Source organism: Danio rerio, chromosome 12 (genome assembly GCF_052040795.2).
Source record: "Danio rerio strain M-AB ecotype USA chromosome 12, GRCz13ab, whole genome shotgun sequence".
Classification (NCBI taxonomy): domain Eukaryota; kingdom Metazoa; phylum Chordata; class Actinopteri; order Cypriniformes; family Danionidae; genus Danio; species Danio rerio.
This window is the reverse complement of record NC_141032.1, coordinates 13490274-13502802: the sequence shown is the minus strand read 5'-3', so window position 1 is coordinate 13502802 and position 12529 is coordinate 13490274. Positions and strand designations below refer to the sequence as shown.

General features: G+C 37.7%; 1 protein-coding gene across 4 annotated transcripts in view; it reads right to left on the bottom strand.

Moving 5' to 3' along the window:
• grid1b (glutamate receptor, ionotropic, delta 1b) overlaps positions 1-12529 on the bottom strand; it is a 720128-nt gene that overhangs the window by 64880 nt on the left and 642719 nt on the right. For all 4 annotated transcript variants that reach the window (XM_087275946.1, XM_087275947.1, XM_087275948.1 and 1 more), the window contains one exon: positions 1832-1993. In XM_087275946.1, the coding sequence (XP_087132072.1) occupies positions 1832-1993 (162 nt within the window). The remainder of the gene's footprint in view (positions 1-1831; positions 1994-12529) is intronic.

Here is a 12529-nt window from a genome sequence, read left to right as displayed (position 1 = left end):
ATTTTATAATCTGAAGAAATTTCACAATATAAACCGCAAATAAAAGAGAAAAAAATGGCATATTTATATTTTCAATGAACCCGGTATGCTTTTCTAAAGTCATGGATCAGCTGTGCAAGGGCACCTATACTATTTCGCCTTCCCAGCCAGTAGTGCCACTGAATAAATTTCAACTGTTCTCTCAATAGTTTTGTAGCCTTTAATTTGTGACTATTTTACTCTTTATATTGAGTGGATAGTTCATGTGGAGTTAACATTTAAGTACACTGGTATCACAAGGTGAAACTTTCTAATGCAGCATTATTTCTGCCATACAATGTTTACCAGTACATGGTATGTAAACAGGTGTGGGAGTAGGAAAACACCTGCAAGTACATATTGTTGTTACGTAATGCACTTACATAAGTCTTGTTACAGATGTGTACTTTCTTAGTGTTGTTACCAATGTCCTGTTACACATTTGAACTTACACATACTATTTAGTGTGTTGTTACATGTGTGTAGCTACACCAGTATTACACAAGTAAATACTATCTACCAGTGTGTACATACACTGTAGTTACATACTACTTACCCATCTAGTTACCATGTAGGTTCACAGGTAAAAGCAACATTTAATATAAAGTAGGACCGAAAAAAGAAATGCCCGCATGTGTTTTGCATTTTTCCTTCACAAACACAACAGTATACTGAAAGGGATTGCGTTGATGTGGCTTTTTTTTTGGGTAAACTATTGTGTTATCCGATTGCAACAGAGAAATACTGGGAAATCTTTTGTAGACTGAAGGCATTTCATGTCGTTCAGCCTTATAATCCTAAAATGTCAGCAAAATCAACAGTTTTTACATTTCTTTTGACATTATGCCATATAGAATCATTCAAATACTACTGTAGGTCTAAAGTGACATTGGTGAAGTAGCAATGTCTGCTGTTCTGACGTCAGCTGCAGGTGTGAATGAATGGCAGAAGAAAGTAGTTCCTCTTACAAAATCATTTTGAGACTCTAATAGTGTTCCTGATATGTGTAATAACTGGGTAATAAGCAAATATTATTCCAATGTGATCAATAACTAAAACTACTGAAATATTGATTTAAAATAAAGCAAAGTATGATGACTAATGTAAATAGTAGCATTAGTTATAATCCTTTACAGAATGTGATTAACTTTTTATAGTATAATTAACCAAATATCTGGGCCACCAGTTTATGGTGTTGGCAGTTGCTCAAAACTTGCAAAACCATAAACTTGCATCACCATGAAACGCATACAACTTTGGCAAATCTTTTGACTGTAGAGGGTGGTGGACGTTTCAGAGACAAATCTATCCATGGTGTGTACCTCTCAGGGCCGATTAGAGGCTTTCTGCAGTTCTATGTGGTTCATATAACGTTAAAAGGGCGTGAAATTGAGGAACACACACTAGACCACTCGCTGCCCCCGAGAGCTCACAGAGACATGAGCTCGTAAGATGAGACATCAGCTGCCGCAGCCACTGCACCGACAATTGTGCAGCTTTCACTGGCCCCTAAGAGAGCTCTGTGTGAGGACAACCAACAGCTTTCTTGGCTTGACCGCTGTGCATGTGTTCAAGAGAAATGTGATTGCGGGAGTGTGAGAGGAAGGCAGGAAACAACCTAGATGAATGCAATTTACATTTCAAAAGCCATATGTCTGGGACTAGATGCAAAGCAAAGGAAACGATCATCTTGTCACAGTTGCTTTTATTCAACTACTTGCTTCCTTGTCACTCCTGCATGCTAGATGTGATTACAACCCCCTCACAATTTGACAAGCGGTAAAAGTCTCTCTTGATGTCAAATGTATCGTACCTTCTGGATTGTCTCCAGCATTGACCAGCCTCCATTCCATGGTTTTGTGGACTTCCTGATGCAGTTAAGACTGGCCATGCTGTGCCATTTCCGGTCTTCTAATTTCCGATAGAATGCGTTGGCTAACATCAACACGCTGTCATAAAGGTACAGATTGGACACCTGGAATTAAAATAATCAAAAAAAATATATGCAATTTAGTGATGCTCTACTGATGATAAAAAAACAGCAGACACGGATGAAGTGAAAATAAAACTTTACTTGAAGGGGGTGTTCATGAGACATGAAACATTTGACAACTCTGATTAAGTGTCATCAGCTTTGTTATGCCATTTTAAATGCAAATATGACATTGTTTGATATATATTTGTTATGAAAACTTCACATAAACAAAAAACACAACCTGTCTTTGACATGGCAACCTGACATTACCAAGACACTATAAAACTGTCATAAACATGATTGCCATAAGCCCATTACGGTTCTGTCTTAAATATTTTTTTCTGCTTTTTTGTTTTTGGAATTGTAAGGATGACTAAATCTCCCCATAATATCAGTCACTGAGAACTGTTATGGAATTTCATGAGATGCAAAAAATAAATAAATAAACTGTCTGATCTGAGAAGAAGATCAGGAAACCATCTGCTTAACTGTTCTATTAAAATTATACTGAGACAGTTGACAATAGGCTGGAAACACAGTTACATCCAACCCAAGCTCATTCTGAAAACGTAGTCCTATGGACGTTTCTGGAGACAGCGGAATACGTCCCGGGGGGTACGTACGGCTGCATTTATTTTTTTCAAGCGAACGCTGCGGGGTGGTGTGACGCTGTTCCCTTTCGCGCTTGCCTCACCTCCTTGTGGAGGGCTTCCCTGCTGCAACCCGTTTGTCCACTCAGCTCACTGTGTACGTCGGCAGGCTCGAGATGCAGAGAGGAGTTGACCACAGTGACCGGTTTTGAGTCCGGGGAAGAGCGGTTCCAGCAATCAGGTAAGACAGAAACAGAATCCCAAAAATTAAGTGAACGAGTTTCGTGACAGGGTGAGAACGCGTGAAATCTGAAAACGTGGTAGAAAAAAAAAATCAGGGCTTTGATTTTTTTGGACCGCTTTTGTAAACTGTTGCTCGGGTTTAGGGAAGCGAGCGGGCGGGTGGGTCGATCAGTAAAATTGGTTGGGTTCAGGGAAGGAAGAGGGCGGGTAGGCTGATTGGCCGGTCGCACAGTCAATCATCCGGTCAGTAGGACAGCGGCCTTTGGTGAGTTCACGCGAGAACAGCGCGGGCGCTGAGAGGCGTCTGAGGTGCGAAAAAGTGCACAACAGCGGCCTCTCGCGGATTCGCAAAAACAAAAACTGCAGCCGTAAGTACCCGCCGGGACGTATTCCGCGGCCTCCAGAAACGTCCGCGGGACTACGTTTCCACAATGAGCCTGGGTTGGCTACATCTCACCAGGGGGGAACGCGAGAAAGTTCACCCTTCTCCTTTCACCTCAAGCCACCCTTCTTGATCTTTAAGCGACCTTCTGATCAGAGCATATTTCTCATAAATTGTCCTAAGTTTTAATACGTTGTATCTTGTAGCCTTATATTCATGTTTGGTATCCTTTTAACGGTCTCTGTGTGATTGGTAAGTGTTCTTAGTTTCACTGTAATATTCATTTGTATATGTTTATTTGGTTTTTGGCATTGATAAAATCTTTGCCAGAAGCTTATCTAACACCACAACCCCACCCCGCTCCACAGAAATGGGTAACTCACCATGCAAGGGTATCGGTGACGCTTCTATTGTCTTGAATTTATGGTTGTTGTTATGAGTTGAGTATTTAAGGAAAATGTGCACAAATATCATTGGGATCTTGTAGCCAAGACACCCCGTTACAGCATCTCCAAGACTTATGCTGCAACGAACTTCTGGTAAGGTATGCATCTCTAACTCTTTGATTTGTCTTTGAGTAATGGAGGTTGTATTTTTACAGTATCATCTCTAAATTGCTTTTCTGATTGTTTTGTTATGTAATTGGCATAATACTATTTTAACTTACAAATAAAATGTTAAGTTTTGATTCACTCTGAATTCTCCTGAAGTTTTGATTCACTCTGATTTCTCCTAAAGTCGTTTTATATCCAGTAGATTAAGTGGAGTCTGTGCTACCTTTATGATTCAACATGATTAGACTTTCGATTCTAAGACACATTTGACTATATGGAGCTGTTTTGGCACGAAGGCATGAAGATGTTTAATCGTCTAATCAATGATCTTAGCAAGTTGTATGAAAATGGTTAAATCTACTACTTTTTAGGATGAGTGAGCAGTTGGCAACCAGTCTATTTAAGTATTAGCTAACCCTTCACCCTCTGACTAACTTCAGAGTGTCGACATACTGTCCGTGACAAGACAAGCAAGCCCGGGGAGTGAAACGCTGAGCGGCGTTTGGTTCCTAATGAACGTATAACTGAAGAGTATGGGAACAGATATAGATCAAAACTTACAATTGAGTCATAAATGATGAACGTGATCTGTTCTTACCAGAAATACAGTGTAAATTTGAAGGTCACTTAAAATTGGAGTCAGATTAAATTCTGAGCTGTAAAAACAAATATAAATAAATTCTAATAAATAACACAATTCTTTTCAGAAGCACTAGAAAAGGCTTACATGCATTTAACTTTCAACCATGCTGTTAGTTTCGTCTTCGAGCTAATAGATGACCTTCTACAGAATAGAGAATAATTAATTGAACAGAATATTTAATAACTAATGAAATGTAATGGCAGACTGAATTTGTACCACTGTAGTTGAAGTAAAAAAAAATGTTACAAAATTCATGACAGTTGTAATGGCCTCATGTTTAATCAAAATTTTGACAAGTTACACTGTAAAAAGCAATTAGTTGACTAGTTGACTTTACTTAAAAAAGGCAAGGCAAGTTTATTTATATAGTTTATTATTTTATAGACAATGGTAATTCTAAGTGCTTTACATAAACAAAAATAAAAGAAACAAGAAAATGGAAAATTATTAAAATAATTAAAAATGTTTATAACAGATATAAAATAGATAAAAATGTGTTGAAACAGGTTTTATAGGAATGAAAAAGTAAAGAAAGACATCATTCCGTCGGACATAGCAAAGTGCTGATTCAGTAAAAGCACAGCTAAACAGATGTATTTTCAGTCATGATTTGAACGTGCTTAATGTTGGAGCACATCTGATTTCTGGATCATTCCATCAGCGGGGGGAGAAGTATCTGAAGGTGGATTTATCCTGCTTTGATTGATCTTTTAGAAAATCTAATTTACTTGATCCTACTGATCTGAGTGATCTTTTGTATTCAGTGAGCATATCTGTAATGTATTGAGGTCTTAGGGCATTTTGTGACTTATAGACAAGTAATAATATTATAAAATCTTTTCTGAATGTAACTATGAGCCAGTGTAAAGACCTGAGCACAGGTGTGATGTACTCTGATTTTCTGGTTCTGATCAGAATCCTGGCAGCAGTGTTTTGGATTAGCTGCAAGTGTCTGATTGTCTTTTTGGGAAGGCCAGTGAGGAGCCAATTACAGTAATCTACCCTGCTGCTGATAAAAGCAAGAATTCTTGCAATGTTTTTGAGATGATAGTATTCTGATTTACTCCTTTGACGTGACTATTGAAATTCAGATCTGACTCTAGAATCACAAGATTCTTGACCTTATTTTTTGTTGTTTGACCCTTTAGGTTCAAGGTTGTTTGCCGAGGTATGCATTTACCTTTAGAATCTCATTTCTGATCCCAAATGCAAGGACTTTTTTCTCTTTCTCTAACTGAAGAAAGTTTTGCCACATCCAACTGTTCATTTCATCAATGCAGAGGGTGTTAAAGAGAGTAAACTCATTGCCTTATAATAATTAAGTGAACAAACTGCAAATTACAAAAGTGTTTGAGTCAATGGGTTCTATTTTAACGGTCCATGCGCAAAGCAGAACGCTTTCAGGGCGTCAGAATACACTTTTGCTATTTTAAGAACGGGAAAATCCGATTTGCGCCGTGGCGCATGGTCTAAAAGGGTTGAGTTTATTTTCTTAATGAGTTATATGTGTGTTTTGAGAATAAACCAATCAGAGTCTCATCTCCCATTCTCTTTAAGAGTCAGTTGCGTCGCGCCATAAGCGCATTTGCTATTTAAGTAAGTGTAAGTGGAAAAACGGAGCATTTCACTAGCAAGAAAACAGTTAAAAAGAGAATGAGAGATAAATGAATCAATTTCGCTCTCGTGGATAGGGAAACGCACAGACATCAATTAGCCTATAAATGATTAATTTCGTTTGTTAAGCGCAAATGTTTGTTTCAAAACTATTTCTAAATTCAGTTCTAATTTCCAGAAAATAAATAAATGAACAATAATAAAGAAGTGTGTTCAAAAACCTGAGTTACATCCTAAAACACATTCTGTGCCCCATATGGTCTAAAACCTGCAGGTGGGCAAATCTAAGCCTGTTTTTAATAAAACAAATATAAATATGGATATAATAAATAATACCGCTAATAATAATAACATTATGCAAAAGCAAATTGTTATGAATGAACTGAAAAAGCACCCCGAGATGAAGAAGACATGAAAGCAGTGGTTTTTTATATTTATGTAGGCTAGAAAATAATATGTTTTTAACATTTTAATCCTTTATATTTATATCCTATATATATTCTTATTATATCCTATATGTTTCCTTAATGTTTACATTTTTTTCATATGTAAAGATATTTGCGTATTGCTCTACATCTTGCGCATATTAAGCAGTGTGTAAGCGGGGCACAACTCTGCGCTGGACTTTAGACCGGGTTTGTTTTGGTCTATTGAAAAATCTATTATATATACTCAAAATAGCAACGCGCCAGCAATGCGCCTCAGAACGCCTTCCTTCTTAGACCAGAACGCCTATGGGCGCACATATGAGCGCAAATGCATTTGCTATTTAAACAGCGTGGCTCAACGCCTTAAAACGACTCTTGCGCCAAGCTGAAACTAGCAACAAACTATTGCGTCGCGCCTTGCATCACATTGCACCGGGTGTATGATAGGGCCCAATAAGTTTACTGTCTTTTTTTAAATAAAATCAAATGGCTGATTTCAAGACAAAGAGTTAACACACTTTTTAAAGTAATTAACCCATTTTTATAGTGTATGTTGTATTAAAATACTGTAAATGGTTATGTTGAGTTCACAACAAAAACATCTCAAGCAATGTCATATTTGCATTTAAAATGACATAACAGGGCAAATGACACTTAAAGGTCCCGTATGTACACTTTTTGACTCTTCTTAAGCATAAACATACAATATGTTTGCAGATATTTAAGAAACATGCTAATTGAGCATTCTTGTTTATCTGAAAAACAATGCTAAAGTTAAATAATCTGCTTTGAAAATGTCCATTACGTGCAGGAACGTCTGTCTTTGTTTTGGTCATTTAACCTGCCAAATGCCAGTTTAGCCAAATATATTTCAGTACCACAGCTTTCCTTGGTGGAAAACGATGTATTTGATTTATTCAGTCAGGAAGACTCTCAAAGTATATAACTGTGATCAAAATGCAACTTCTGGTAGACAGTAGCAGATTCCAATTGAGACACAGATTCAGAATTCCACATGAGGTGGCTAATTAGCAAATAACATAAACATTTCTAACGTAAACAACATTAGGTGAGCAGGTTAAATTAAAGCCCTGTGCCCTAACTACATGCTATGTGATGAGATTTGCAGTGATATACAAGTAGGCTGTTTGCACCATATCCAACACAACAGAAATTTAAATACAGCACTTCAGAGGCACAGAATAGTGCACTCACTGCACCCCAACGAAACTGTAAAGTTCATAATCAAATTAATACATATTAAACCTCTTAAACTTTATTACATACACATTCTGAATCACTGACTTCTGTTGGTGTGCACTCTGTTACAGTTCTAAAGTTCAATTTCAAACTGTTTATTTATTTTTAAGATCTGAGGTAAACTATCTGCTGCCGCTTTCAATAATTAATACATGCTGAATAACTGATATGTGTTGGCATGCACTCAGTTACAGTTTTAAAGTTACATTTTAAATGGTTTCTTTTATTTTTAAAATCTGAGGTAAACTATCTGCTGCTGCTTTCAGTAGTTTGGGAATAAATTTAATGTAAAATGACACTCAAACTCACAATATTAGTTAACACTGAATAAAGCACATGAGGTGTACATGAGGAGATCATTGTCAGTTTTTTGGTGTTTAGTTGCAAAAAATAGAAGCTGTTTATGAAATCTAAATTACAGGTGTTGGTTAGGACAAAAACTTCTTTAAATATGGGAACTTCTTTTAATATTTTCTCTATCGCGTGCCGTTTCTTTATTTAGAACATGATTTAAATCAGCCTTGTTTGTGTCGTCAATCTGGCAACCTGCTCTTGCATGTGTTTTGAACCAGGGGTGCAATACCTTGTTCAACCACTGGTTGTCAAACTTACCTACTGCACCTTTAATGACAATTGCTATAACCATGAATAATTACTGTAATGATGTGTGTTGAAAAAAAAAAAAAAAAAAATCCAGTGGGAGAGATCGAAGTTCTTTAGTAGTTAACAAACACCAGTAAAATAGACTGTCATGGTCTGTCAAGAACTTCAGTCACAACTGGCTATTTTGGATGTACCAGCCTTTTATTTTTAGTACTTGTTTGTCTTGTTCTCTTTGTTAACTTGTTTCAATAGTCACTCTTATTGGTTTAAATAGCCACTTAGTTGACCACACCTCCTCCTCATTATAGTAGCCACCATAGCAACTCTTTGTTTTTAACTGTTTATATATATGTGGACTTTTGTTTTTATATCTTTTTTGCATGTTATAGGATTTCAAAGTTTCTGCCTGAATTTTGCTGTTTTGTTGACACATAAAATAGAAATCAGTGACATTATTTGTGGATATAAGAGATGCAGTAAGAAAATAACTAACAATTTCGAAAAAAAAAAAAAAAGAAAAAAGACAGAAATAAAACAAATAATGACATAATAGTCCCCACACAGATGTATTTACAGACACAAACCAAATATAGAACTTTAACGATGATCATTGACGTGTGATTAATATCAGACAGACTTAATCACACCCTGAGGAGAATTGTCATAACCAGATCAGAATCAATTTCTTCGTTGTTTTTACATTACTGCCTGCAGCTGTGTTTCTGATTATAAAATGATTTGTTAGAAGATTCTAGTAGTGATTTATTGTGAAACAAACTTCCTTTTAACAAAATGGGATCGTAAAAAAAAAAAAAAAAGATTGATGCCTGAAGGAATTCATTTGTGTGATTCCACACAGTAGTTGTCTATTTTTTAAGAGGATTTGAAATGAATAAAAGTATTAAGTAGATTTATGGAAATAAAATAAGAAGGTTGGTAAAAGACTATTTCGATCCATATCCATTTATATTCATTTTTAATTATAATATTTGCATTTTAAAATACAAATAAGAGTAAATTAGAGTACTATATTGAAAACACAAAGTATTTTTTCCAATTACAATTAGATATTAATTGCATGAAACATTTAAACAACCATAAGATTTTAGCTATGGCTGGTTTAAATTTGTATAATGAAATAGCTGACAAAAAGCCAATATTTCAACTTAGGCTCATTATCGATATGTATCCCTGTATACATTTTTGGACAGCATGAAGTACATCTCAGGAGTTTTTTTTTTTTTTTTTGCAGATTTTGTTTTTGCAAATTTACCAGAGGCCAGTGTGTATGCTTTTTCAGTTCTCAAATTTGCTGTTTACACGCAAATTCATCAGAAGCCACTGTCAACATTCTGACTGATCGACCAACCGATCCTCCCACCCACCTTTCCTAAGCCCACCGATTGAGCCGATCACTCGAACGGACTCGAACACTGTCATCGCAGTCAACTACTCTCTGCATCACAAGTCTACCGACCTCATCGCAGTCAATTACTCTCTGCATACACCGACACCGACATATGTGGTGAGCTATTGGGCAAACTAGTAACAATGAAAATGGCGTCCACATGGAGGTAAGCGGTCAGCTGGTAGTGCAAAAAAATGTAAACCGCCAGAGGCATTATACTGCCCGGTATCGTTTGTTTAAAGATGGAATGCAGCCAAATGTAGCTTTGGCTACATAATTTGCGCTCTCCAGAAATGTATACAGGGGTACGTTTTTCAGAATTAGCCTGTATTGAAAAATAAAAATAAAGAACTGAAGATGCTGGATTAAATCACATCTGGAGTTGATGGCAACACATACATTGTCAGGAAAAAAAAATACCATCATTTTTATTGTGTATTAAATATTGAGGTACATAACACCCGTACATGAAACTTGCTTTAAATGTAAGTGGTTTTTGTATCTTTTTGAGTCTATTGACATTTATCACCACAAACTGCTGAGACAGACAAAACTTTGTCAATCTAAAACAAACAGCGCTCATCAATATTAAACACTGACATTTAGAACTATTGGCAAGGACTACTAAAAGTGTAAAACAATGTGCAGCTTTAATTCAAGTTAAGGACTGTCACACTGTCTGCTGACTGTGCATTAGGAAGTCTTATCTGTCCATGACCCACCGGATTCAAATCAAATTTTCATGGCCATTTCTCATCCTAGTATGACATCCAGAGTGTTGCAAACTGCTAGGTGTCAGTCATCTTTTCAAGCTGATGTATAAAACATATAATCTGTCTTTACTGTACGAACCACCGCTTCCTGATCAGTGAATGATGGCTGCACACTTGAGCTGACAAGTCCACACAGGAAGACATTTGTCACATTTCACCGAGACTGACCATCGACTACTGTAGAAGGCACGTTGGAGGTATTAGCAAAAGCTGCATGGGTGACTTCAGTGATTGCTGGTTTGACAGGGAAAGGTACACAAAGGTGGCTGCTTGTGTTGACACTGCAGTTTTGCAGATGAAAAGCAGACAAGTTTGTCATTGCTGTGAACTAGTGGTTTGCTTGTCAAGGTGATTAAACATCAAAGAACATTTAACCCTCATTTTCATGAATAATTGAGGAGTCAGTCCTCAGAGAATGTGCAGTGCAAAGCTCAGCCATCTGCTCCCTACTACGAAACTAGTGTTCATGCAGGTTCAAGGGGTTCCAAAAGGCAGAAATGTGGACAACACAGATAATTAAAGTTGTTAGTTACTGTCAACAAAAAATGTTAATTTATGGTCAAATCAATTTAGGTCAAACACAAAAATTGAATTTTTAAACATCAGAATGTGACCTCATACTGGGGTCTCAGTTGTTCTACTGGAGGACTTCACTGCCTATGTGAGCTAATTTGAAGGAATGGCCTCCCCAATAGCCTCCCTTTTCTAAATGTAAGTAGTGTTAAGTTGGATTTCTTTGCTAGTAACAGTTTGCAACAAACACAATGTTCAAGCATAAAGGTGTACATTAGTGCATATGGTACCAAAACACCGTAGGCCAGAGGTCAATGATCAACTTTGTGACTGTTTCCGTTGACCTTCAGGCTTCTACCTGAGACTATTCAGTAGTGGCAGAGTGGTCGACCAATCACAACCAGGTGGTGAGTTGGATCCACTAGCAGAAGATAAGGCTGCAAAGACCTGGAAGTCCCTAACATATTGTGAGGATCTGCTGGGATAATGTGGGTCTCACCCCTAAGAGAAATTCAGATTATCAGGGGGCTCCTGGGTGGGGGGTGACGGTGGGGTTGTGGGGGGAGGGGGGTTATAGGGGTTGAGGATGGTTGGGTGTGTTTTGCAGATAAAAGTGAAGAAGTGAAGTGAGGGGTAGGGGTCGTGTCAAGGATGTACGTGGTTGAAAGTATAATCCAGAGGGTTCAATGGGGGTGAGGAGTGATTACCGGTTGTGTTGAGGTGTTGCAGATAATAGCAAAGAGGAGAGGTAGGGGTGGAGCATTTGAATAGAATGGGGGTTGTTTGATTGGGCCTTCAAAAAGTAACTCTGGTATTAGAACTAACTCTGGGAACTCCTCAGAGTTGTCCTAACTTTCCTATAGAGGCTGGAGACATTGAGTCTGGTTAGAGGTGTTCTATATCTCCACTGTCAATGTGGACATGAGGCCTCTGATGCCTGTCATGGCACCAACCTGTGGACAGTAAAGGCTGATTTATACTTATGCGTAAAGAGCACGCATATGCTCCGGCACAGCCTACACGTGGATGCATAGCCCTTGCTGTGGCCATCGGCGACGCTGATGCGCATCTCTCAAAACATTTAACTACACATTGCACTGATGCGTAGCACAAGTTCTGTGATTGGTTGGCTTGGTAGCGCTGACGAGTGTGGGCGGAGGTGAGCTGTGTGAGGCTGATGAAGCAAGCATTTACACGTGTGGAGTCCTATGAAGGAGCTCCAGATAGAGACTTTTGTTTTATGTTTACCTTATGATTAAAGTTTTTGCACATCTGCCGATTCTTGCCTTAAAATAAGCAAGTTTGAGCAACTTGTACATTAAGGTAGCGTTCAGAAAAAAAACAAAACACCAGTGAAGAAACTCAACACAGAGGAACATAAACACCCACGGCCAGCTAGCATTACGGAAGTGTTATTGCAGAAGAACACAAACAGCATGCAGAAGAATAAATGCACGACTACGCAGATTGCACGTGCCGTGGGATACATTGATCACTTCAAGCAGAAGTATAAACCAGGCTGAAC